The following is a 26,881-nucleotide window of genomic DNA, read 5'->3' on the forward strand; positions in this document are numbered from 1 at the left end:
GTTTAATTAGTTACCTTTAGACTACTTTTTCTATTTTAAGAGCAGAGGTCAGTTCACCCATGCAGTGCACCCATAATATTCATTCATTATATTCAGAGAAGTCGAAGTTTTAGCTAGTGTTAGCTTGTTTGATCAGTGGAATCATTTTAGGAATGCCAATTATCATAGTTACAGTTTCAAGCTGTGAGTTGATGCCGGTCTGGTTAGCATTGGAGCATTAGTGAGAGTCCCTCTAAGCTTTTACTCGGTATGATCCACCCCAGAGGTGATTCGTGTTGGAGGCAGAACTGATGCATTTGTCTCTCTGTGTATATACACGCGCCTAAAAAAGAGGTGAGTGTGAAGTGTGGGGGTGTGAAGGGCAGAATGCTGAAATCCAGTTTTTAAATTTAATATATAAATCCAACATATCATCACCTGCTGGACAATACACTGCCCATAATAAAACGAATGACCAAACCTGGCTTTGTGCGAGCGAGTGAATAGCAGCAATGCACACCTTTATTATTGTATTAATAAAAAAAGCGAGACTATGGTATTCCTTGTTGTTCCATGTGTGTCACTGTGCTGACATGAATTAGAGCACCCAGCTATCCTATTTCCAGTCTGCACCCTCACCCTTGCCTGTAGCGTCCCATGGCCCTATCAGTGCTGCTAATGCAGAACGTAATATAGCTTCACGGGCTATGCTAGCATATGCATATATTGTAAGTTGATGACCACACAGACTTAAATAGACATGCATATTTGGAATGCATTTAGTACACCCATGCAAATAATACACCCTAATCCATGAGAGCAACCAATGGTCAAAATGTGCAACATCTCAGTAAGCTGCTCAGGCAGGCAACTCTAAGGTGCATGGGTTACTATCTGAGGTTGACACATTTGGCACCCAGTTGCTTATGTCATGACACATTTGGACATGCATAGATATACACAATGCTATGAGTCAGGATCGATCCATTATATAAGAAAGGGGGTGCAAGCAGAGATTGGTGGTCCAAACCAAAACCTCACTTTCTTTTTGCAACTATCAGCACAATTTTACTAAACATCACAACAGACATTTTTCATTAATTACACACATGCTTTTCAAATTACTATGTCCGCTGTAAAAACTGGTCAAAGCAGAAAATACCACTGTCACTCAACCATCCATCCAAATGCTGCACTGACAATATGTTTATTAGATATAGGTTTCATTTTGGATAAACCCCAACACACACCAGGAGAAGTGTGAAGAAAGGTTTTTCCTCAGTAGTGTTGCAGACCTCCCTATAGATAAGTCAGAGAGTACACAAACAAATACTTATGGTGATGGTAATAATCCAACTTCTCAGTATTTAGTATTACTACTACTACCTTTCAGCTCAAAGCCTGGTATGCACTGCGCAACTGTTGCTATGTAAAGCTGTAGGCAGACGCATAAAGCACAGGTGTTATTAACAATGGTCCTGTTCTATTCAAGTCCGATCCATTAAGCCATGAAAGTGTGATGTGAGCAGGCGTGGACAATGCTAAGGACGCTGAAACCAAAGCAGCTAAATGTTATTCAGTCGACCACCTTAGCTGGCATACATCTATATTTGACTCCAAAGGCTTTCAGCTGAATCTGCAGAGGATAATACAAGAAAAAACAAGCAGATTTAACCCTTTAAGAACATGTGTTGCCCCTCTCTGGTGTCTCAAATATTCAGATTTGTTTTCTAATCAAAAAAAATCCCAAGACACAGAATACTAAAGATACAGTACACATAGACGGCAGCCTATCATTGATTTCCAACAAAGATTTTCTGCTCAGTCATAACAGTCAATGTCATGGTCGCTCAACAGAGAAGGTCCAACATAAAGCCCTAAATAAAGCATGTGTGTTCTGAAATTATCAGAACTCAGAAATTCCCTCAGCACAAACCAATAAAAAAAATAATGATACCTTTTGTATGTTAAGGCAATGAAACTAAATTTGTCACCATACATCCTAAGGCTTTCTGGTGTATGCAGACACAGACAGGGCACCGCATTCAAACCCAACAGAGAGTGGATGAAGTAGAAATCAATGATCACACCGTCCTGTTCACTTGGCATCCAGCAGGGCCCACTGCCAACACAGACCTCAGCTTCACAAATGTAGAAGCTCAGCACAAATATCTTCTCTGCATTTTGTTTCTGGGGTGATAACTGAGGGGAGGTGCACACCAGTGCCTAGACTGACACACGCACAAGTGCAGAAATCTTCACACACACAGCAACATCATCACTGGGACGGGAATGGATTGCAGAAATGTTAAAATGAGAACAAAAAACATCTTTTATTTTTTGTTGTAGAGGCTGTCAAGCTTCTCTCTGCTAGGTGCCATCATGGAGGTCTATAAGAGGGAATTATGAATGTACAAACAATGTACAAAGATGGGTCAAAAAACACGATTGTCCGATCCAATTAAATAGTTGGCAAATTATTTGCAACCCTAACCCTCACTTTTGTTTAATTTAGCTCAAAATTTGGCAAGATGTTTTAATAATAACAGTCTTTTCTACTGGGCTTTAGCATAATTAAGCAATAATACAAAACATATCTCTATATATTTTTTTTTATAAGTGACACAAAAGTATCGAACCACCGAATACAAAACTGGCAGCTTATTTTATAAATGATTTACATGTTGGGGACTATTTTCAAAAAGATTCATTTAGGAATTAAATAAAAATGTAAATTCAGCAGTAATACAAACTCTTAATAATTTTGATTTATCAATTCAGGTCATCAACAGAAAAAGATAAAATGTCTGACCAAACCACCCAGGGATATATATTTAAAGTAAAACTGAATAAATCCACAGTAATGACAGAAAGCCTCAAATCATACCCCTCCATAGATCACTCAGTGTTACCATGGAAACAAATGTCTTAACTGATCTTTTTTTGTAATGATTTTATGAATGAGCACAGGGAAAACATGTTGAACCTGCATGTTGAAATCATGGCTGCCTCACTAATCTCTCACTCAAACACTACACAGAAATAACCATACAAAATGATACATTTGCATATGTGGTCTATGTGTTACCCAAGCACTGATGATCCCTACTCTGGTGACTACAGCATGTCTTACACCACCTGGAAGCCCACTACATATGAGACATTCCTCATCCCCGTTGAGTCTCTTTCAGAGTCGAACCTGTTGAACAGACTCCGAGTGACAGTTTCATTAGACTTCACTGACAGTTGTGGAAGTTGACAGGAGGCACTGTGGGAATCCATGGCGGGCAGGGGTGGGATTAAGTCTTCTAAACAGTATGAGAGGTTTTTAAATTCCCGTTGTCATGGTCACTCCTGGACCTGGACGTGCGACCAGTCTCTTTGCTTTCCTCCTCCTCGTCCACATCCAGCTGCTCGTCTTTCTTCTTGATGTAGCGCTCGTAGAGCACCATGATGACGCCCATCACCCAGGCCGACACGGTCCCAGCGGCAAAGATGACAAAGCCAATGACAACAAAGAAAAGGTAGTCCCAGGAGCCCAGAGTCTGGTGACATAACGTCCGTAGCTGGATGCCCACCTCACCCAGACGTCGGCCCTGCATGTCAGCGGGTGAGCCACACACCGTCTGGCCCTCATCTGTCACACAAACACAGCAGGGACTTATGAGAATTGATATCAGAAAGTTATATATATATATATATATATATATATATATATTTTTTAAAAGCACTTTCCTAATAATATAACATCTTGCTTTCTAAACTCTAGGCAGCGGATGTAATAGCACACCATAAACAGGCCAGCTGTCCTGACAGCGTCATTCAAATGTCAGGTTGTCATCTTGTCTTAATGTGCAGGGCCTTGGCTCTTGTCACCATGCAGTGACTTGAATACTATATTTTTTCTTTGACAGCAGCAGGTACAACTTCCCAAAGCAAAAACAAAATGCATTTTTGAATCAAAGCTGCTTTAGATGAATGTATATGTTTATGTCAACAATACAGTTGTAGCATCAGACTGTTGGACATGTGCTGTGTGAAAACTGAGTCTAATATTTTAGATGGATGGATGAGCTCCTGTTTATTAGAAAAGCAGACTCAGGACCAGCAGAAGACCAGAACAACCACTTAAAACACTACTTTGGAAAGGACAAGTAAATTAGATATTTTCAAGACATTTAAATACATATATAAACCATTAACATCACATTAGCATATGATTTAAATGATCAGTTGGTGTATTAAATGCTTAGTTAAGATGCAAGTTACTCGATGAGGTAAATATTGTGTCTTACAGGCAGCCCTTTAAATAACTCCACATAATCCCAGCATTTCACTTTGCACAACAACATCTCATGGAAGCATAGTGAGCTGAAGATAATATACAGCTAAAATGCAGAAAACTGCACTAGCATAACAATGGTGCCTTCTTTATCTGAAAACTGCGAGGCTTTAGGAGCCTGCCGTGTTCTACAGTTGATGCAGTATTAAGTTGGCCAAAAAAAAAAAATCATGTATGAATTATTCAAACTCCATTTCCCCACACAGGATTAGAGAGTGACTCGAGCCTTTGTGTCTGCCTGAAACCACAGATAATAAGGTTTCCCATCATCAGGCATTTGATATGACTACAACTAGCTAAAAATCCACCAAATCCTAAATGTTGAGTTCCTTCTCTTCCAGGAACCTGCAGCCTGGATCTACAGTTATTTCAAGGGCCTTTCATTCAAAAATTAAATATTCCACATGTAGAACTGCGCAGCAGCTGACAGGAAAGGTATTTTTTTGGAGACTTATCCTGAAGGCAGGCTGAGTCTTTTGTACGTGTGAGCACAAACTGTGCAACAGCGTTGCCGTCTCCATGCGGCCACTGTTTTTAATTGGCTTCTGTTTTTTCAAAGGTTTTCTGCGAGGGGGAATTCCCACTGGGAGAGATGAAAAGACTTGAAAGTTTCTGCACAGGGAACAGTTTTCTATAACCCTGTTACTGCACTAACAGCCTTGAAATACACACTCAATTTACTGCCATTGTTTTGCTGTGAAATGTGCATACGGTCTATGCTACATGTCGACAAACAAATCAAGGATAATTAGGCAGTACCACACTTGCTCAGTGCATATAGCAGGAGGATAGCAGGCGGTTGTTTCTAGCACCAATCCTGTACCATACTTTCACTTCAATTCATTTTACCAAAATAAATTGTTATTTAAAAGTTATTCTAAGAGTGATTTAAAATATTGATCCATCCGTCTCCCAGACGCCTAGCCGTATGGGAGTTTTGGCATCAGATTGTCAACATGCAGGCTAGTGCAACAGCCAGATGCTGCAGGGAGGGGGACTAGACGATTTCAGCCATTTGCAGCTCTTTACACAAATGATTTGTTCATGTGGAACTTTGAAGTTCATATTCAGGCAAGAGAAACTTCTATCTGCAATAAACATCTCCATTTTGTTGGTTGCTATGTAGAAGCAGTATTGTCTACATCTACAAAAAAAAGGAGTGAGTTGGTGAGACTGTTAATTTGGCTCCAAGTTTCAAGACCTGCACACTCACTACACTGTCCTATTTGTGTTTGCCAAATGATAGACAGAAGTCTTCCCTGGTCTCTGAAGGACGTAGCTTTTAGCTTTTAACTTCTCTGCTCACTCCATAATTTGCATGCATTCTCTATTGGCAGACTGCTAATGTGTAAAAACTGATTCATATTGGTGGGATGTGTGATTTGACAGAGGGCGAGGGGATCATCCAGTAGCTTTCAATCAAACTGCCTGACGATTCAATTTCACAGGATGACTGAAATGGATGTTTTCCTAATATTTTATTCATTCGGAGCTTTAATCCGCGTTTGTATCCTCAGAGAAGCTCCTCTGCGGCTCAAAGATCTGAAAACGAGCATCCAGCTGAAGAACACGAGGACGCTCATGCTTCTCTAAGCTCCATCTAGCACAGAAAATTCAAAGTCTACTCTGATCCTCTCAAAGGCGGCTGCTGCTGTTCACACAATGTGCTGTTAGACTTCGACTAAAACACACACACACACACACCCCTTCGAACAGACACGCACAGTCTCCCTCCATAAGACTCAACTTTTCAGGCTTGTATCTCTGTCCTTGCAGAGGCTTGCTGATGTGTGTGTGCATGTGTCTGTGTGTGTTTGACAGCGAGGAAGGAAACCCTTCTGGCTTCACCCTCCCCACACATCCCCCCCAAAGGGACTGGCATCAAAAGAGAGGGCTTTCCCTCTCTCCTTCCCCCATCCACACTCTGCTCTATTTCTAGACGTTCTTCTTATATAACAGCTGAGAGAGAGTGCTAATCTAGCCAGGAAGGCGAGACAGAGGAGAATCTGTTGGTTCCTTCCTGAAGCTTTAGTCTCCCCCACCCTCCTCAACCCCCCCACTCTGTCTCTCTTTTGCGTTGCTATTGATGCGTTCTCTAAACAGAGAAGACAGGGGAGCTGTGTTGCATGAACCAGGTGAGACCCAGACAGAGAGATAACAAGACTTTGGAGACAGACCTCGCAGCAAAGAAACAGACGTCTTCCGAAATGTTATTCTGCTGTTCACCCCCCCTCAAGCACCAAAAGTGTGTTTTATCGTTGTTTGTGCATCTGAACCAGTACGTGTTTATGCATGTGTGACATGACAGCTTGAGAGAGGTTCTGTCTGCGCTGTTGTCTCCTTGATAAAGATGGACAGACTGTGTGTATAGGGGTAGAGAATGTGTGGATCTATGTGTCCGCCTTCTCCCCTGCTGGCAGCTGTCACTGGAAGAGGCTCTACTCCAAATTAAGCTAGACAAAAGGCGATGAGCGGCAGGAAAATAGGACAGCTCTTACAGGACTTGCTTTGGACTAAGCTTCACAGAGGCCATGGTGAACTATAGTGTGTGTGGGTGGGTGGGTGGATGGATGGATGGATAGATGGGTGGGTGAGTGGGAGAAGCAGGGGATGCCTTTTTAGTTGTATTATAACTACGGTGTTAGAATTATGAGTAGCTTCTTTGCTTGGGTAAGACACACTATAAATAGCCTGCTGCCCTTTTGCATAGTGACACATCCACACTGATGCATGTGCAAAATAATTCAAAGTTAGACCGATTGTATAATATCAGACACATCTATCAGATTGACAGTAATAACACAAAAAGGATCGATATATGATGGGGCATCTATGATCCATTAATCACCCCTGCAGCGCAGTATCCCCTTGCTGAATAGAATAGAAATTGATTTTGAGATAAAAGAGTTGTTTTCCTCTAAAAGTGCAGACAGCAGGGCTGAATTAATGAAGAGTGGCTGCCTGCCTCTGCGATCTTCTTTCACCCTCTTTTGTTATTTGATAGTTTCAATGCTGTCATGCTTCACTGCTGTCACCTGCGACTCATCCCAATGAAAGCTGAGAACTTCAGCAGACATCACTAAACAGCACATAGCTGAGAGGTGGTGTCACACGCGGGGCTATATATGGTGTTCCCTCAACGACAAATGTTTTTATATATATATATATGCACTGTCATTAATTATTATATGCTGTGTGTACACAGTTGAGTGACAGGGAGTTTAGACTAGGCCCCTCTGCATGTGCTTAAAAGACGTGCAGTCATTCCTTCCTTGAAGCGGCGTATAAGAGAGACCTTTACTGCCACTTTTGTCAGGAAACACTTTCAAATTGTCGACTCTTCTTTTACTTTTTTGAGATAAATTTATTATAGGGTTGACAGGCCTTGAAAAAACTGAAAAGTTACATTTCAGAAGACCTTCAGTGGTCAAATGGCAATTGCTCACTTAAAGACGGCCACTGTGTCCGAATCAGAAGACCTTTATTACTTCAAAATATAAAATAGAAGTGTTTAATCAGACTATATCTTAAAAAAAAACAAGAGTGATAGGAATGGGGTGCAGTAGGTGGTTGGCAAAGTTCACCAGGATCTAGTGCCAGGTTAATATGGCTATGTATTTTGCTGGTATCTTATATATAAAGTATAATTTATCAACAAACAAACAGTAGAAGTTCTAAACACTGGATTGTGTTGTATTTTTTTTTTAGATCTACAGATACAAAGCATTTATGTAGAGAGGAGCCTCTCAAAAGCCAAACATTTACATAACCAGGCATTATTCTATCATGGCTCTGTGGGCCCACAACCTATCTTTTAGTTGTTTCTGTCATGTGTCATTAGAATAAAACAGAATAAATCTGACAAGACCTTGGAACTTGAAGCCCTCCAGGTGGACCCAAAGGCAGAGGTCCTCGTTGTCGCACTCGCAGCTCCACGGGTTCCCGCTGAGCCCCACCGAGCGCAGGGCGGGCAGCGCGATCAGGGAGGTGATGTTAAGGGCCGTCAGGTTGTTCCGGCTCACATCAAGAACCTGAAGGGCCGCGTTCTCTGCAAAAGCATCCGGGTGAATTTCGGAGAGTCCCGGGTTGTCCGTCATCCTCAGCATTACTAGGCTCAACAGTGGGCCGAACGTCCTGTCCTCGATCCGGGTCAAGGTGTTGAAGGAGAGGTCCAGGTAGGCCAGCTTGCGTAGATTCCCAAACGTGGACTCTGATATCTCCGTCAGAGAGTTGTTGCTGCAGTCCAGGTACACCAGGTCGGAGAGGTAGTTGAGCGCGAGAGGCGGCAGCTCCACGATGCGGTTGTTGGAGATGATGAGCTGCCGCGTGGCTAGTGGCAGGTTGACTGGGAATGTGGTCAGATGCTTCCCAGCGCACTGAACCACCAGCTGGTCATCACACACGCACCTGTCCGGGCAGCCAGCGGAGAGCACCGGGGATGCGATGACCCCTGTGGTGAGGAGGAGCAGAACTATGAGCCGCAAGGGTTGCGCGCTTGGCTGCGGGGCAAGACGCATGACACCGCCGAGGGCTTCATCAACCCCGTTTGGACAGAGTCAGACGCAGTCACATTCTTCATTGATTCATGCTTACCGAGTTTTCGCCTCAGAAAGGATTTCCACAGAGGTCAAACCCAGCGCTTGCCCGTGGCAACCTCTTGCGCGTAATGTCTCAGTCCATCCTGTCTGTTGGTTCTGGATCCAGCGCGCATCCGCCGTGTTGAAGTTGACAGCCAGATGCCTCCATGCTGTTTCAGATGTCAGTGATTTATCGAGTTTATTTTGATGACAGTTATTTGCACATTGTAACGACCGCTCATGCCTCTGCTCGCGATGATCTCGGTCAGTGTTTCCACTACACGTTTGCCTCCTCTCGCTTTCCGAAACTGAATCCAAATGAGGGGGGCGCGCTGAAGTGCGCGGCGGGTAGGGGGGTGGGGGTGAGCTGCGGAGTGATCTCACGGTTTGTAGTGAGCTGGAGCGAGAGTAGAAGGTCTGGGCAGCGGAGGTAATACAAGACCAACATTAAATATTGAAGCCAGCAAAGTATAACCCACAGTTGACACCCAGAGGTGACCTATAATGTTTCAGCACAGTGATTCAGTCTCAGGTGTGTTTGTGCAGAAGCTGCTTATCTGTTGGTTTGCGCACACTTTATCAGCCTGCCTCACATGTGTAGACATGGAAAGAGCAGGTGCACCTGACACCTGGGAAACACACTATATGTGATCTCAGCAGGCTATGTGGGGCAATGACAATGTGTTGAAAGAGGAGATTCCAATCAGCCTATCTACAGCAAACATGTGGCACATGTGTCACAGCCAACAGTATATGCAGCACGGCCATCAGATGATGGGATGAGATGAGATGGGACAGGGTGGTCTCAGGCATCAGTTTGTTTTTCTCCTCTCTCCAGTCCCAGTATGAGAGTCCTGAGTCTATTCTTGGTTCTCTGTGTAGGTGTTGAAGTGCTGAATCAGACTCAGCATGATGGAGGAGGAGGAGGAAGAGGACAGATGTGCTGCTGTCAGTCCGCGAGAGAAACTACCCCGATCTGACAGTCAGCAACCTGCTGCACACACACACTCCCACTGCCTGTCAGATGCATGAAGTTTAACCCTTTTGCACTGCTTTTACCCTGTGTGGCTGTGTCAGTGCAGGAGGCCTATTGCCGTTTCACACTTTGAAATCCATGTGGACTGAACTAATGCACACAGCTGTTGTGTATCAAGAATATTTAGTGACTTTAGGAGGACATCTAGTGACAAATATTTGGTAATGCAATTTTTTCCCTGATGCACTGTTTGGTCCATGTGGGCTGTTAACCAGAGCCATTGCTAGACACTATAGGGGCCCTAAGCAAGAAGGGACCATTGGGGCCCAAGGGCTACTGAAATCTTTGGAAACGCCCTAAAGTCAAAGATATGTTGTTGATTCTGATGATTATATAAGCAGCTATTTTATTTATTTAGATAAATAATGTGCAAACACACATATGAATATATATATATCTGAAGGAAATAAACAACTTGTACCTTCCTTTGTTACCAAATCAGGTGCTGGAGCAGTAGAGGAAGAAGTGGAGGCTCTCAGGTGTTTGACTGCTGGCTAGGACGTCCTCTCGGGTTTCCTCACAGAGCTCTTTGACCTTTGTTGTATAAGACCATAATGAGCATCTTAATAATTAACAATGTAAATAATCCAAATTAGACATAATGCATCTTCATGAGGAGACACAGACGGGTATTTAAGCACAGCACCTAACGAAAACAGACGGTAAAACTATAGAATAACTCACAGCTGTATGGCAACAGTTGAGGATGACTAGCTAGGTTATTTACAAAGAAATACCTGAACATTATTAAACACTATATAAACTAAATACATATAGCAATTACAGGTTTTCCGGCTTTGATTTAAAGGTCATTAACTCTAACAGTAAGTTGTAACAGCACTACTTAGCTTAAGATTCTGTGAGCAAAACAAACTAAGGTATCATCAGCACAGCAGCTACACACTGGTGCTGCAGGCGAGCTACATTCATTATATTTACCTTTACTCATTTAGCAGATGCTTTCATGCAGAGGGACTTACAATTAGATAAACATTCAAGCTGCAGAAGAACATGAGAAGTGTTGTAAGCGATCAAATGGTGACATGACGTAGACAAATAGTGTGGTGGAATAAGGTGAGCCATGCTAGTAGAGACTCTTACCACTCCCGTGTTTGTTTGTCCTCTGCTTCTTTAATTTGCCATCTTTTCTTGAAGCCTGAAGAGTGTGTGTGCTTCATTCTTTAGTTTGAACAAGGCCAAAGTAGCTGTAGTTGAAAGGAGGGGCTAACTGGAAGTTTATTGCAAAAGACTGTTTGCCTGGTGTCTACCTCTAAACACTGGATCAGAGAGCCATTTCAATCATTTGAGTAGTAGGTTAATAAATGGATGCTTGAATGAATGGATGGCTTTCTGCACAAAACCACACATAATCAACATACTGCCGCGTTATAGAAGGAAACAATCTGCTTGCATGCTTTCACTCCTTTCATGCATCCACCTTTCGGTGGATTGCAAGCAGGAGTACTGCTTGGTCACATTATCTATTTAAAGAAATAAATGAATATACAACAAATATTCATCAACAGGGTTGTGTATAAATAAAGGAACAACAGATAACTGCAGCATAGCTGAGAGCAAAGGGGACCAGCCCTAGCTCTACTACATCTGCATCACTTCTTCATCAACATGACACTAAAATGGAAACATAACACAGATTGTCTGATTGTTTGTGTTTGTAATCCTTTACAGTGTGCACAAACTCCCACATTTATCTCTGTGTTAATCTACATACATACAACTGGTGTTCTTTAAGTGTGTTACAGGTCAGAAGCACTTAGTTACAGTTAAACTGACATTACCGGTTCAGTCCAGCTGACACCACTAACAGTGGTTTACATACCTCAGCTTGGCCTGATATGTGATACAGGAAAAAAGAGGTCTGTCAGATCTGTGTTCCAGTGGGCAGATTATTTGGCTTCGCTTCTCAACCAAAACAATCTGCCCTCTGGATCAGTGCCCTGCTTGCTCACTGACATGGCTTATAGGGAAACTTAAATAATGAAGCCACCTGTGCTGCCTGTTCAAGGCAAGTCAAAACGTCTGTAACAAAGAGGGATTGCAATGCAAAAAAGTTGTCCTATAAATGGATTCAGAAAGAAACCAGAGGTGTCGTCACCGGCACAGGAAGTAGGTTGCATACAGCACTAACTATAGACAATTATATATTGACCTATATTGAATGTATGGCATTTCAATAGATAATTAATTTAGAATACATTACTAGGATTACTAAAGTAACATGAGTACACAGTATAGCAGCACAGATTACCTGCAGTCCAACAGCGCATGTCCGAAAGTGGAACTGATCATTAGAGGGAAATGTTCCCGAGGAGCACTTTAACTTCATTGGGGCGACAACCCGGATGTTCCCGCGACTTTGACCACAAATTAAATTCCAAGGTTCGTGTTTGTAGTTAATCAGGGCGGGGGATTATGTCAGTTTACAAACACGGATGGTCGATGATATATATATATATATATTTTAACGCTGGGGTTGACTAGGGAGCATATATCGACGAAAGAAATGACCCCACTTCTTCCTGTATCTGCTGTTTCTGTCTCAAACTGTCCGGTCAATTCAAACAAGTATCTCTGAGCTCCAGGCTGCCGCCACGCCCTCCTTGTGTGCGCGCGTCTGTTACGTAATCGTTTACGCACACGGATCGGATACGTTTGAGGAAAACTTGACCGAGAGCAGCTTGTCGTTGCGTTTCCACCTGGGTGTTACAGCTGTGAACATCTTTGAGGTTAGGTCTTGTGTTTCACTGTCTACGATGCTCATTTTCTGTTTGCTTTTAAGCTGCTGCGAACAAAGTCCGCATGGCGCAGCTGGTTCCCTCATTTGACCTTTCATTTTTAAATGTCCTTTCCCTGCGTTGTTGGTTCAACAGATGTTTTTACTCTCTTATTGTAAGATTTAAATGTCATGCGTTTGATAGAGAGTCTGATAATTGTATGTTTTTGTTACATGTCTGAGTAAAAGTCATTGCCTTTCCAGTCTACAGAAGCCTATTGCTGCCAATATTGAACAGGAAATCAAATTGGTGCCCATTACCTGCCACCAACATGCATGCATTAGTATTCTTTTATGTTTCCAGGTTAGTCAGGATGGTTGTGCTTTCCAAGGAGTATGGATTTGTGGTGCTAACTGGAGTTGCCAGCATGGTCATGATTGGACATCTGGCCATCAGAGTAGGCAAAGCCCGGAAGAAGTACAACGTGCAGGTGAGTGTCAGTGTATGAATATCCACCACCCCACCCCCTGAACAGCCATGATGAAAGCTGCCATCTTGTACAAATACACTCGCCCTGCCTTGCAGTATCCTCAGATGTACAGTGATGACCCAGAAACGGGAAATATCTTCAACTGCATCCAGCGTGCACACCAAAACACGTAAGTATAATGCTGCTTTAACGTGAATACACCCTAACCCTTTCATGATTCATAGATAACAAACAGGTGAAATGCTGTTGTCACCTTTCACCAGGCTGGAGCTTTACCCCGCCTTCCTGTTCTGCCTGGCTGTGGGAGGTTTGCATTGTCCTGTAAGTTTATTTTTGCACTGTCATGCTACATTAGCACCTCCACTATAAGCATGCATACATATTTCTGGCAACCCAAAATGTAAGCACTTTTACTCAAAGTATAGGACCATTGTATGCAGGGATTCTGGGAAGAATGTGTGTTCTTTGTGTTAAATCTTGATATGTCTGATCATTATCTTTCTGGCTGTCGCAGCGTCTATCCAGTGGACTCGGAGCTGCGTGGATCGTCAGCAGAGAGGTGTACGCATATGGCTACTCCACAGGAGGTAAGAAGACGTTGACCTGTTCATACATTTTCAGCTTTTAGGACAAAGCAAAGCTGAGGAGTTGTTATTCATCTCAATCAGATCCTAAGAAGAGAATGAAGGGTGCATTTGGTAATGTGGCTTTGCTTGGAATGATGCTGACCACGTTCAACTTCGGCCGCCACCTGCTGGGCTGGACTGGACCGCGGATGGGATGGAATGGGGACTTAAATTGAGGATAGAAACCTCAGACTGACCTCACGCAATCATTATTAGAATTATGGCTGCTCGATGTAGTATAAACACCTAGCAACATGTGTGCTAAGCTCTGGCCAGTGTAACAGTTCAGTGAGCGAGGCTTCATGTTGTCATGTCATCCGACTGGTTTTTTTAGAAAAGGAATCACCTCATTCAGTGGATGAGGTGTGTTCATCACTAAGAACAAGCGCTGCCACATTTTTAGCTGGATGTAGAAATTGTAATGAATTGGCCACACAAACAACTTAATATGTGTGTAGTGGGCAGATGCTTTGTTAAGCTGAAAAAGATTTTGTACGGTAACTGACAAATAAATACAAATACTGTCTAATAAGTTGCTTTTTGTCAATTAAAATATTCCATTAATCCAGTCCTGATCTGTTTTGTAAGTTCTCAAAATGAAACTGCGCTATTAAATACTAAACACTGACCATAGTATTTATTATCAAATTCCTGTCAGGTATATGTTGTATAGTGATTGATAGCATGTGTTAACATTGGTGTGTGTGAAGGGTAGTGGGACACACAGTGCTTGTGCAGACAGGCGTGCTAACAAACACTCCCCACAGCTTAACACATCAGACAAAAGACAATCAGCTTTTAACCTAATTGATGCTCCACATACATATTATTACTTTATAAACAACATTCCACCATCAACTAGTGTATAATAGTGGTTTTTCTTTTATTATCAAACAGGAAATCTTTGTCATTAAATTCTTACATTTCAAAGGCATATTATCATACATCACTTTTGCCACTTGACAGCAGAGTAACACTAGGTTCAAAGTCCAATACAACAGCTTAGTTCCAGCACATTTGATACACCAGCTACTACAGATACAGGTAACAATAAAACTCCCCTCTGCTTCCTTACATCCCGGGTATGCGTGTGTACGTCCTTTTTAAATTGTTTAACCCATGTTGAATTGTTCCATTATTTTAGCAGGGTTTCTTGTCAGTGGGCGTTATCAGATTGAACATTCATTATCAAAAACAATATGAAAACAACGATTTTTTTATATCAGCATTACACCACAAGTCTCATAGCACATATAACTGCACATTAACAATAATTTCCATAAGTCATTTGGGATAATAAATTGGAGCAATAGGTGGCATCTACTGTAAGACTAGAACTGGTGCATCTTCCACAGATATGGCTTAGTAAACAGAGGCTAGCTATTTTCTTCTGTAGACTTTAAGACAACATGTGCAACCTGGCAGCATGGTTAGAAAGTGCACTTCACTAATATTTGGTCACCTCACGGATCATAATAATAATAATAATATTCCTTTATTGTTTTGGGCATGTTGGCAACTCTTCCATATGTCTTATAGCACATCTAATCCAGTCTTTCACTGGATAACCTGAGGGTGTTACGCAGGACTTCATACAATCTTGATCCACATCACCTCAGGTGTCCTCTAGGGGGCAGCGTTTGACCATCTGTGCCACGTTAAAGTGCTGCATATACATGAGGAGTCAGTCAGGGGTGCAGAGGTGCCATTAAGGAAAGAAAGACAACAAACTTTGAACTTTGATGGGAATGTGGTAGAAAGTTGAAGTGACTCCTCCAATTAAAACAATCTTTCATCAACATTTATATCATTGACTCTCGGCCATGAGTCGAAACTCATCACAAGAGAGGCAGTTGCCTCCAGGCAGAGGTTTTGCTCTCCAAAGGAAGACCACTTTGGAGTTTGATTTGCTTCTGTTCTCTGAGTGATGGAGTGACTGAGCTTCCATCAGTAGGAGTACCTAGAGAGGGGTGTGTCCTCCATCAGGTCATCCTGCAGAGGACGAGTGAATGCAAGTCACTATACCAAGTGAGACCAGATGATACTGGGCTACTGACGTGAAGTGTTTAATTTGTATTGTTTATACTAGGATTTGGTGCTAAACTTTATATATATATATATATATATATATATATATATATATATATATATATATATACCTCAAGAGGTCCCACTACCGCTCGAGCTCCCCTATATATATATATATATATACTTAAAAAAACACACATCACAATTTTATTAAATTAACCAGCGTGTTGTAGTAGTCTTACCATGGGTAGATCCTGCAGTCGATGGAACTCTGGGTGGTTTGTCCGCTGGCGGAACTTGAGGAACAATACGACAAATACGATTGCAGTGGTGACAATGAACACTGACAGCAGACCAGCCAGCAGGGGGTCTAAAGGGGAGCTCGAGCGGTAGTGGGACCTCTTGAGGTCTACAGGACACAGAGGAGAACATATTGTAAACTTTTTTTCTAGCAGAAGCATCACACAGTACTCTTATCTGTCCATTCCCTCACCTTCATCTCCAACGTTAAGTTCAGATGGGACGTCCTGGCGCGTGGGCCCAGCAGGGGCCCGGCCTGGAGCTGAGGTCTGTGGGCCACCTGTGGTCTGGGTGGTGGCTGTGGTCAGGGATTCAGACTGTGTGGTGTAGGTGGGAGCTGCGGAGCTGGCTTCCTGCACTGCGTGGGCTGGCTGAGATGAAAAGGTGGTGAGGGGATCACTGGTCAGGAGGGTCCTGCCGTCAGTAGTTGAGCTGTGCTGCAGAGAGCTGGTGCTCAGAGCGACCGGTGTGGATGAAAGACTGTCTGAAGCAGCTGAAAGTGGAGATGTGAGCCCAATGCTGCATCCATTCAAAACAGTGCAGAAAATTCTTCAAAGGAAATGAACCGGAGGTAACCCTACACCACACTGCTCATGATAACAGAGCGCTCCACTGACACTGAGCTACTGGCCGTAACGTTTGTGCCTGCAGGTTCTGCCCTGCCCAGAGATGATTTACTCACTCTTTGTGTTTTTAGGTCAACAGAGGAGTAATGATGGTAGCAGTGGATGAAGACTGCTGTTCTGCAGAGGTAAACAAGACGCATTTCATCTACCACCAGGACTAGAACTTATTTACATGCAATTTCGGGGTTGTAACTGATGTATCAAAGGGATTAAATCAAAAGAATGGAAAATGCATGTGCACTATTAATTAATAATTTCCTTCCCTGGACCCTTCCTGTCTCATAAAGGCTTCTTTTATTCCAGTTCTCAGTTTGTAGGCTTGTGTGGGGTTTGTTTTGGTTTTAAATCACAACCCGGTTAAAATCAACTGTTTTATGTTCCCTCAAAATGTGATGCAAACATCACTGTTTGTGTAATAATTTTTACTGCCAGTAGAGGGAGACAGTGTGTTGCTCTGTAGCTCTATAAGCATCAACAACAACAAATAATACAAATAATATCAAATGGTATCATAGAACTAACTCAGTCCCTTCATTGCTTCATTGTTAATATTTTCAGACATATACCGTTGTCTCATCTCCCACACTGTTGCGTCATCTTAACCATGTGTGGCTGTATTGAGTGTGACAGCTGTGGAGGGGGCAGATTACAGTTAGGACAATATGAAGAAATACTCAGTCACATTATATTGTAATGGTTATATGCAGGAGGACTCTACAGACAAAAACAATAAAACTCTAAAAATACATGTGCTCTGATCAGATCTCAGAGGAAATACACCTAACCAGCAAGAGCATGTTCAACCTTTATAACAGCATCTTTTGCCAAGTTCCAACCTCCACATCTTTCTCCAGGGACGGTGAAATGGTGAAGAGAGTGCGATCTGAATGGCTTTATGTCATGTTGTTCGTTATTTCCGTGGCATCAGCTGAGAGGGGTTATATTTATCTGATCTATAAAGGGGGATCTCAACTCACATTCTCTATCTGGGCCTAGTCAAGTGGGGGTCAGAGTAAGGCTGTGTTCCTGGAACTCTGCTGGCAGCTGAACTGAGTCTGAGGCTGTTTGCAAACAGGCAGCTTTTAGTGTGTGGGATGTTTTATTTTAAGGCTGTAGTCTGGACAAAGTAAACAGACCGAACCGGAAAATTATAGACGCACAATTATAGACAAAATGGTGACCATCATTTCTCTGTTGATGATGATAAATGCTTTAAAGAGGAAAAAAGAGAGAGAAACTAAATCGATTACCTGGTGGAGATGGAGTGCTGCGGTGAGCGGTCATGGTGGAGGGTACATCTGTGTGTCCAGCTGTAGTGGCTGCAAGACTCATGGTGAACAAGTGAGTTTTAGTCTCTGAAAGGACTGTCCCATCTGTCTGGGTAAGAGTTGTGGTTTCAGTCGTTTCATTCCTGCCTGCAGGATTATGTGTCCGATGTGTGACCTCATTCCCTGGATCCTCTGTCAGGTCAGGAGGTGCCGAGGTTCCAGTGTGACTCGAGAGGTCGGCCAAGGTAAAGACAGGAGGAGGAACACCTCTCTGACCTGCATGATAAAAGACATAGCAAAGTAATCAAGAAATACAACAAAGCTCTAAAGCACATTGATGATGACTTTTAGAATAAAATTCTAAGTGAAAAAATATAGAACACTTCTCTATATTTTTTTCCAAGCATCAACTGAAGTTATAAATTACATTTAAAAAATTCAATATACTATTCTTACTTATCATTTCTATTTACTTAGGGTGAGACATGTATGAATAAATTAATTTGCAATTCTCCTCACAGCATGGGTGTTGGGTGGCGAAACAAATCACAAATAGTAAAATATTAAAAAATTAAAAAATATTACAACATGCATATTGCAGGAGGTATTGCATTTCATTTAGTATGCTGTCTAAACCTTAAGCCAACTGTTGCTACAAAGGCAAAAAGGAATAATAATAATATTAATAATAAAGAGACGTTTGAACCGGGTTAATCATTGGCAGCTTTCTAATTTTTAACATTCGTAATCATATAAAAATGATGTCTTAATATGAAATAAATTAATTATAAAAGTGCAGTCCAAATGACACCAGGCCTAAAGGATTAAACAGGAAACTGGTGTGCAGAAATCAGCCTAAAATAAACCTGAAATGATCACCTGACTGAACAGAAAAAATAATCTGCATAAATAAGAGTAATATTTTAAAAAGTTAATAAACTAAAACAGGTGAAATGGACCAAACTTTCTGTAAGATCAATGGACGGTTGAAAGCATCATGTGCTGAATCAATGAGTTCAACTAACGTCAGCAGTGTAACACACACATACACGCGCGCGCGGGGACGACACCTTACCTCTTGTCTGCGATGAACCGGTAAGGACCACCAACACGCAAAACACCAATTTGATTTCAATGTTCATCTCCTCCGCGGCGGGCTTCCCCCTGCAGATCACAATAAAGCGGGCTGTGCACAGCAGCTCTGTTCCTCAGCTCTGAGGTTGTTTCCGTTACGTGATTTGACAGAGCACATCATCAGCGCTAAAAATATCCTGAGGGAGTCGGGCAGAAGAGGAGCAGGGGTGGGGCTGCATGGCAGGCGGCGGTGGGAGCCGAAACAGACACCGCTTTTTGTTCTAAAAGGAAAAGTGCGGCCCTCGCATGTCTGTCAGTCCACATCACCTCAGTCCCTCTCATCTCTGTGTTTAGACCCACTCATCTCTGCATGCAATGTCTCTAAAACGCATCAGTTTGCCGTCGCTGCTCCAATCAGACGTCAGTGCGTCAGAAGCGCAGTTGTCTGCGTCAGAAACGCCTGTTGAGAGCGCTGTAGGCGCTGTACCAAGTTTTACGGCGTTATTTATGATTGTGGACTTGATTGTGGAAGCTGATTTGCAGACAGTGACGAAGTGAACGTTTGTCAATATTTGCTGTAAGCTAACAAGGTTTTTTTTCTTTCTTCAGCTGCCACAGAGGTCAGTGTGTCGTCATGCCTGAGCGCACTGCCCACATGTTGACTGTATGGACAGCTGACTGACCCGCTGTGTCCTCTGTCAGCCTGATTTGACACACTTTGGAGGACGGTGGACGTTTATTTTCATGATTATTGTTTATCTATTATTATTTTTTTGCCGGTCAGACTTTGAATTTTAAAGGATCCTTAGAAACAACAGGAAGCAGCAACAGATGGAGCCCCCAGCCAACCCGGGAGACAGCCCGGTGGAGCTGACGCTGGAGAATGTGGAGTCTGTAAGTTACTTGTCAGTGATCGGGCTCTACACATGTTTACTGAATTACCCCTGCACGTACAGCGACCACTGAACGCGCAGGATCATTTGTATCAATAAGTGCTGCAGCATCATCTTGTGTCAATATAAATATGAAATATTTGTTACAGTAACAGAATCAGAATTTTACATAATTAGAAAGCTTGGTCTTTGTAGTTTAACGCAAGCAGATTACTGCTCCATTTGTAACATGATAGCGGCTATAAGCATATGCTGCCCTAATAATAACTAACACCATGTGCTCTGGATTAGCTGCTATGACAACACATTTTTTACTCTATTTAAACAATTGGTCATTCAGCATGCATGGTCATTAACTCTAAATCTAAATGCAACTCTGTGGTTTTAAAGTGAGACAAAAACAACAACAAACAAACACAGTCACACTTTGGCCACCAGCTACTATATGATCATACACACATTTCCCTTTACATTTACCTGCCTCTCCTCCTCCAGGCTCTCTACCAGCTGTACTTTGATCCAGACATGGAGCATAAGAATGTGGCCCAGAAGTGGCTGACCCAGGCCCAGGCCTCTTCCCAGGCATGGCAGTTCTGCTGGGCCCTCCTCGGTCCTGACAAGGTCTGATGATTTCCTCTGTTTCCTGTGCAAATCAACTACAGTGTCTTTATAATGTGAATGTGTCATGTTTTAGATCCCAGAGGTTCAGTTTTTTGGTGCCAGCACCCTCCACACCAAGATCTCCCATCACTGGAACGACCTCCCCACAGAGCAGCACGAAAGCCTCCGGATGCAGCTTCTCTCTCATATCTTACACTTCTCCTCTGGGCCCAAAATGGTGCTGACCCGTCTGTGTGTTGCACTGGCCTCTATGGGTCTTAACCTAATTCCCCAGGCCTGGTCCCAGCCAGTGGCAGACATGGTGAGGGCATTCCAACCTCAGAAACCTGATTCTGAAGATGGGTTGAAGGCCTCTCAGGACCCTCATGCACACTGCCTCGCCCTCCTGGAGCTCCTTACAGTGCTTCCAGAGGAGTTCCAGAGCAGCCGGCTGGCTCAAGCTCGGCGCAGCCAGCTGAGGGTTGCTCTGACCGGGGAGTGGGCTGTGGTGTGCCCCATGCTGCGACAGCTCCTGCAAAGCCAAGATTCATCGAATCAGGTGAAGGAGAAGGTGCTCCGCTGTCTTTCCAGCTGGGTGGGGCTGGATGTACCTTTAGGGGAAAGCCAGGAGCTGGTGCAGGACTGCTTCACCACGCTGTCTGACCCAGAGCTATTCGACACAGCTGTGGAGGCAATAGTTAATGCCATCTCACAGCCTGACTGCCAGAGGTGAGAAACACACTGGAACACATACTGCATGTGACATTCAGGTTATTGGTGTGTGACTGAGAACATGTACATGCAGGTACATTAATGCTCTGGTGAACCTGCTGCCTCTGGTTCTGGGACTCCATGACCAGCTGAAGACAGCAGCTCAGGGCGGAGACATGGAAACTTCACATGGTATCTGCCGCATCGCTGTTGCTATGGGGGAAACACACTCTAGGTACACACACACACACACACTGCATATTATAGCCAGACTTTGTTATTTGTGTTCTTTTCCTGAATATGTTTGTGTATGACAGGGTTTTATTGGAACAGGTGGACCACTGGCAGGAATACCTGGCTTTGGTTAACATGATTCTGTTCTGTACGGGCATCCCCGGGCACTACCCAGTCAGTGAGACCACCAGCTCCCTGACCCTCACATTCTGGTACACTCTGCAGGTAAAGAGTGGGATAGTAAGATACATACAGAGGTAAATGTGATGAGGTGCAGCTCTCTGGTAAAGGTAATAAACTCACTTACCTAATTTTCAGGATGACATTTTGTCATTTGAGGAGGAGAAGCAGAGGGTTTACCTGCAGGTGTACAGGCCGGTGTACTTCCAGCTGGTGGACGTGCTGCTACATAAATCCCACTATCCATCCCAGGAGGAGTACGCCTCGTGGTGTTCTGATGACAAAGAGCAGTTTAGAATTTACAGGTAAGCGTCATTGGAGGGCTAACAGAATGTACTCGACTGTATTTAAAATACAAAATATGACAATTTTATCTAAGTGTCAATGTTTGTTTCCTAGCGATACCTTTGGCTAGATGCCAGCATCTTACAGCAACATTTGATGTTCAGGAAATCTTGTTAACAGTATTTACCATCTTCAAGCTGAGGTCAAACCTGGACCTGAAGTCTGTGCTGAATGACAAGTAGCAGGGCGACCATCCTGAGAAGATCAATCAAGTTAAAAAATGGTTTGCATCTTAATGTGTTTGCTTCACAGGGTGGACATCTCTGACACTCTGATGTATGTGTATGAAATGTTGGGAGCAGAACTGCTCAGTAACCTGTACGACCGGCTGGGCAGACAGCTGATGGACCCACAACAGTCAGCTGTATGGCAGGTGAAGAAAGTAACCACTCACACTGAAGCACAGGTGTATCCTGTATTAGCTCTATATTAAAAGTGGTAATTTCTGTTAAGATATCATGTTGTCAGCATGTCTTTACTCCTATCACAATTAATGCATTTCACCTTTCCGTTGAACAGAGGTTGGAGAACATTCTTCCTCCCTGTATACAGACACTTCTCAGTCACTGCATCAATATTTCCTTTGATTGCTTGCAACACTAGAAAGTTGTGGAACTGACAGGTGGCTTTGGAGTTTGCACTAAAAATGTGATGTTTAATTTAATTAAGGATTATTTTTCACTTCTGATAAATGATTTCCTTTCTCCATCTGCAGGACACTGAGGCTTTGTTATTTGGCTTCCAGTCCATAGCTGAGACCATAGACGTCAACTACTCTGATGTAATTCCTGGTCTCATTGGCCTGATCCCCAGAATCAACATCAGTAACATAATGCTGGCTGACACTGTCATGTACACCATCGGTACTCACAGTTTATAGTGACACATTGTACACTCGGCTGTAAATGCAGTCTGACACAGCTCTTACTGCCTGTCTTTCTGAGCAGGGTCACTGGCTGAGTGGCTGGCTGACCACCCCGTGATGCTGGGTGGCATATTACCCATGGTGCTTCAGGGCCTTGCAAAGGCAGAGCTGTCTGTGTCCAGTGTATCCACGCTGAAGAGAATCTGCAGGGAGTGCCGGCAAGACCTCGGGCCCTACGCTCACGACATCCTGACTGTGTCACAGGTCAGACACACACCTCACACGACTTACTGTGCTCATTGTGCATTTAGAAACCTTTGATTTTTTTCTTTTAGGATGTGCTGCTTAAAGAAATCCATAAGGTGAGAAACACAGCTTCAACACTTAATAGCTTTACATAAGTGTAGCAACATCAAACTTCAACTTTTATGATGTGTATTCTGCATCTTTTATGCGTTTGTGTGTATGTGCAGAGCAGCCAGTGCATGTGGCTGATGCAGGCGTTGGGTTTCCTGCTGTCCGCCCTGCCAGCAGAGGAGATTTTAGTCAGGCTACACTCACTCATCACCCCTCACATCCAGCAGCTGGACACACTGGCCCAGCAGGAGGTAAATGCATGACCTATGTTGAGTTAATGCATTTTTTAATGCAGTGTTGAGAGATAGGTGCCGTGTTCTGGCAATAGTTGGAGAACTTCTTGAAATATTTTACAAACATTGATTTATTTTCAAGGATTAACAGATTATAATTTGGTGGTGTGAGGTCAGAGGTCACTGTGACTATAACTTATATTCTTTTTATGACGAAATGTTTAATGTGATAAAATGATCTAATAGCATCATTTAATATGCACACATCAAAATGCAACTTCACTGTGGCAGTGTGTAGTATGAGTCTGGACATGGATGCACCTTCAGACTACCGTAATCTCATTATTTTAGTACATGAATGTATCTGTATTATGAAGTGTTGCTGATACAACCTTTTCATAGCAATAAAAGCATCTTCATGTGTCATTTTTCTCTCTATGTAGCCTAATCCCACTAACAAGCAGAGCATCATCCACATCCTGGGGATGCTGTCCAATCTTTTTACCACTCTGGACATCAACAGACAGGCAGATGCCGTGGAGGGAGGAGCCACTCCCAGACTCACAGCCTCTCCGAGCACACAAAACCCAGTAAGTTCAGAGAAAAATGACAGTGAGAACACTAGCATGGATACGAGTAGAAAATGTCTGTATCTCTCTTTACGTTTGAAGGTTGTGGTTGTGCTACAGCAAGTGTTCACTTTGATCCAGACCATCCTTAGCAAATGGCTCCATGACTCAGAGGTGGTAGAGGTAGGAGGATTTTCTTTCCTGATTGCATAAATATTCATGTGTATACGTGCATGTGTGATTTGTGTGTGTGTGTGTGTGTTTAGTGACTCACACTTGCTCACAGTACTTCTTCTCCCTCCATCTCCAGGCAGTGTGTGGGGTTTTTGATAAATCCGTTCGAACCCTCCTACATGATTTCGGGCCCATGGTGGCTCAGCTGAGTGAGATGCTGGGGCAGATTTACAGCGCCTTCCCACAGGCCTCAGCGCTGGACCTGGCACGACAGGTACACCTCCACATAACTAGGGTCAGAATGACAGCACCATACATCATACATTAAATGTTAAGAGTTAAGGTCAGAGTTAAGAGTAATAGGTTTGGTCTAGCAGGTTGGAGATACACTAGGAGCTAGGACTGGAGCTTTAGTTTTTGCTGGGGCTGGGGCTCAAGCTCAAGGATGTGGTACTGGCGTCCACCAGTACCAGAGTGAGGATTGATGGGCAGACAACTTCCAGAAAACAGTGGCTAAAACTGGGGAAGGAGCCAAGGCTTTTAGTCCAGCATAATCTCCATATTTGCTAATATTACTTGTCTACGCTCGTCCAAATCATGCAAAACAAAAAAGATGCCTGCAGGGTCCATGTTCAGGTCAGTTCTTCCTGTTAAGAGTTAAGTTCAGGAAGGACAAGGCAAGAAGGCAAGAAAAAAACGTTGAACAAAGCTTTATTTAAAATAAAGCTGGAAAAAAAGTCCTGAAACAAACCAAGATTGAAAAATTTAAAAGCAACTAAGTGAGCAAAAGTAACAAAAAAAACAACAAAGATGTAAAAGAACAGAGCACACAGACAAACCTGATGACATAGAGACAGCAGAGAAAATGGGAAAATCACAGGAGTCAGGCAGAGCGACATCAAAGTAAGAAGCTGCAGGGCAAACTGATGAGGGGGGGCACAAGACTTAAATACAAGCCGGAAAACAAGACACAGGTGAAACACATTAGGGCGTGGCAAGCAATCACACTGGCAGGAAACACACATGTGAAACAGAATTTCAAAATAAAACAGGGCACACAACAACAACAAATCTAAATAAACCAGCAAAATAAAAGACTAAAGCCCAAAATCCAACAAAACCATGGATCATGACATTCATGAAGACTCTCTCTTCCTCTTTTCTTTTTCAGATGGTTTATATTTTTGGTGGAGATGAGCATCACCTCTCTAACATTGGAAGCCTTATTGAAATGCTGACCTCCAGCACACTCACTATATTTCAAACAGGTAGGAAAGAGCTGCAGAGAATGCTGCTTTGTGTTTGATCATGTTCTTATTTGTATGTATTTGTCAGGTCCGAGGGATCATCCTGATATTGCAGAATCATTCATGCACCTTCATGCTCAGGTTTGTTGAAGCTACATGTTCAGCATACACCTTCAGACAGAATGGTTGCTGACTACATCGCCTCTGTCTTCTCAGATTCTTAAAAGGAAGCCTGACATGTACCTGTCTCACCAGCTAGATGTTAAAGCCCTGTTTTACTGTGGTGAGTACACAGGCTGTCATTGTTGGCAAATCACAAATCACTCATTGGCTGAAGCAGTGTTTTTCTTTGTCCAGGGATTCTGTCACTTAAATTTCCAGAGACACCCACGGTGAAAGCTGCCAGTCTGTTCTTTGTAAGTTGAGGCAGAAATATGTGCAAAGATTTCATCTTTCAGCAGATTTCCTGTCTAATAGATCATTATCTTCTCGGACAGGCTGAGTTCCTGAGTCACTGCAAAGACATGCTTTCACTTGGGGATGTGTTGCAGAGGGATGGAAAGCTCCTGACTGAGACTGTCCTTCAGGTGAGTCTTTAGACACAGGAGCAGAATATTTATCATAGAGTGAGCAACACAGTGAATTTCAACCCGTCACCACATTGCTGAGTTTTGTGCATTTTCCTTCCTATCACAGGCGGTTGGAGGCGGCTCTCCTCGCAGTCTGACAGAACACTTCTCTGAGGTGCTGCTGAATCTAAACAGACACTGTCGTGCGCTGTTCACACAGTGGCTGAAAGAAACACTGCAGACCCCAGGATTCCCCTCAGCCCAGGTCTCCACAGAGCAGAAACACACCTTCACCCAGCAGCTCCTAAGGTAAAGTCTAACTGTTAACACTACATTCAAGTGAGCAGCTATAAGGTACACAGCTTATCTTGTTTTTCATACCCATCTATCAGTTCTAGCTGCAGCACAGAACCAAATGAGAGAGTCAGTAAGACACAACAGTTTCTCGATAATCAGATGTTATAATGTATGGGATTTTTACTTCTGTAAAATATCTCAGCCAAAGTTCCTGAACCTTTGACGTGCTTCTTTCTCTTAGGGAACAAACCAACAAGCGCCAAGTTAAGGAGATCGTAAAGGAGTTCTCTCTGCTCTGCCGAGGCCTGCAGGGGTCTGGATACTCGGACTACTAGTCTAAGTCTAAATAAAGTTACCGAACACTCCCACACAATCTGAATCTGTTACAGCCCTCATTGTCTAACTGTCTACCAGAGAGTGACACTGGAATCCATCAAACTGAGATTGTATTTTTAATGAAATACCTTTGTCAGTTTTAAAGCAGGATAAATATTCTTTCTGATGACAAAAGACCAATAAATGCATT

The 26,881-nt window shown here is 43.1% G+C and overlaps 4 protein-coding genes across 5 annotated transcripts; 2 read left to right on the top strand and 2 right to left on the bottom strand.

The window, feature by feature from the left end:
• Nucleotides 1–2,455: 2,455 nt before the first annotated feature.
• LOC114450066 (leucine-rich repeat-containing protein 52-like) lies at nt 2,456–8,838 on the bottom strand. Its single transcript, XM_028427973.1, has 2 exons — nt 8,190–8,838; nt 2,456–3,616 (listed from the first exon to the last, which is right to left on the bottom strand). The coding sequence occupies exons 1-2, from the start codon at nt 8,836–8,838 to the stop codon at nt 3,288–3,290; spliced, it is 978 nt and encodes a 325-aa protein (XP_028283774.1). The 3' UTR covers nt 2,456–3,287.
• A 3,458-nt stretch (nt 8,839–12,296) lies between these two features.
• mgst3a (microsomal glutathione S-transferase 3a) lies at nt 12,297–14,353 on the top strand. The gene is made up of 6 exons (XM_028426730.1): nt 12,297–12,681; nt 13,033–13,159; nt 13,255–13,328; nt 13,423–13,480; nt 13,674–13,746; nt 13,828–14,353. The coding sequence occupies exons 2-6, from the start codon at nt 13,043–13,045 to the stop codon at nt 13,959–13,961; spliced, it is 456 nt and encodes a 151-aa protein (XP_028282531.1). The 5' UTR covers nt 12,297–12,681; nt 13,033–13,042; the 3' UTR covers nt 13,962–14,353.
• Nucleotides 14,354–14,644: 291 nt separating this feature from the next.
• On the bottom strand, nt 14,645–19,264 carry LOC114449242 (hyphal wall protein 1-like). The gene is made up of 5 exons (XM_028426728.1): nt 19,083–19,264; nt 17,990–18,283; nt 16,307–16,606; nt 16,056–16,222; nt 14,645–15,777 (listed from the first exon to the last, which is right to left on the bottom strand). The coding sequence occupies exons 1-5, from the start codon at nt 19,147–19,149 to the stop codon at nt 15,733–15,735; spliced, it is 873 nt and encodes a 290-aa protein (XP_028282529.1). The 5' UTR covers nt 19,150–19,264; the 3' UTR covers nt 14,645–15,732.
• On the top strand, nt 19,160–26,832 carry LOC114449240 (importin-13-like). 2 transcript variants are annotated; one of them, XM_028426726.1, is made up of 22 exons: nt 19,160–19,658; nt 19,866–19,975; nt 20,470–20,595; nt 20,669–21,303; nt 21,380–21,520; nt 21,603–21,744; nt 21,838–22,004; nt 22,297–22,417; nt 22,760–22,907; nt 22,992–23,173; nt 23,245–23,271; nt 23,383–23,517; nt 23,943–24,089; nt 24,171–24,251; nt 24,379–24,516; nt 25,414–25,510; nt 25,578–25,630; nt 25,706–25,772; nt 25,847–25,905; nt 25,987–26,076; nt 26,186–26,367; nt 26,597–26,832. In XM_028426726.1, exons 2-22 carry the CDS (start codon nt 19,913–19,915, stop codon nt 26,688–26,690), a joined length of 2,895 nt encoding a protein of 964 aa, XP_028282527.1. In that variant the 5' UTR covers nt 19,160–19,658; nt 19,866–19,912; the 3' UTR covers nt 26,691–26,832. The 2 variants fall into 2 exon arrangements, with proteins under 2 accessions (XP_028282527.1, XP_028282526.1); XM_028426725.1 differs by having other exon boundaries at nt 19,161–19,975; nt 26,597–26,831.
• The last annotated feature ends 49 nt before the right edge of the window (nt 26,833–26,881 follow it).

Source organism: Parambassis ranga, chromosome 17 (genome assembly GCF_900634625.1).
Source record: "Parambassis ranga chromosome 17, fParRan2.1, whole genome shotgun sequence".
Lineage (NCBI taxonomy): Eukaryota > Metazoa > Chordata > Actinopteri > Ambassidae > Parambassis > Parambassis ranga.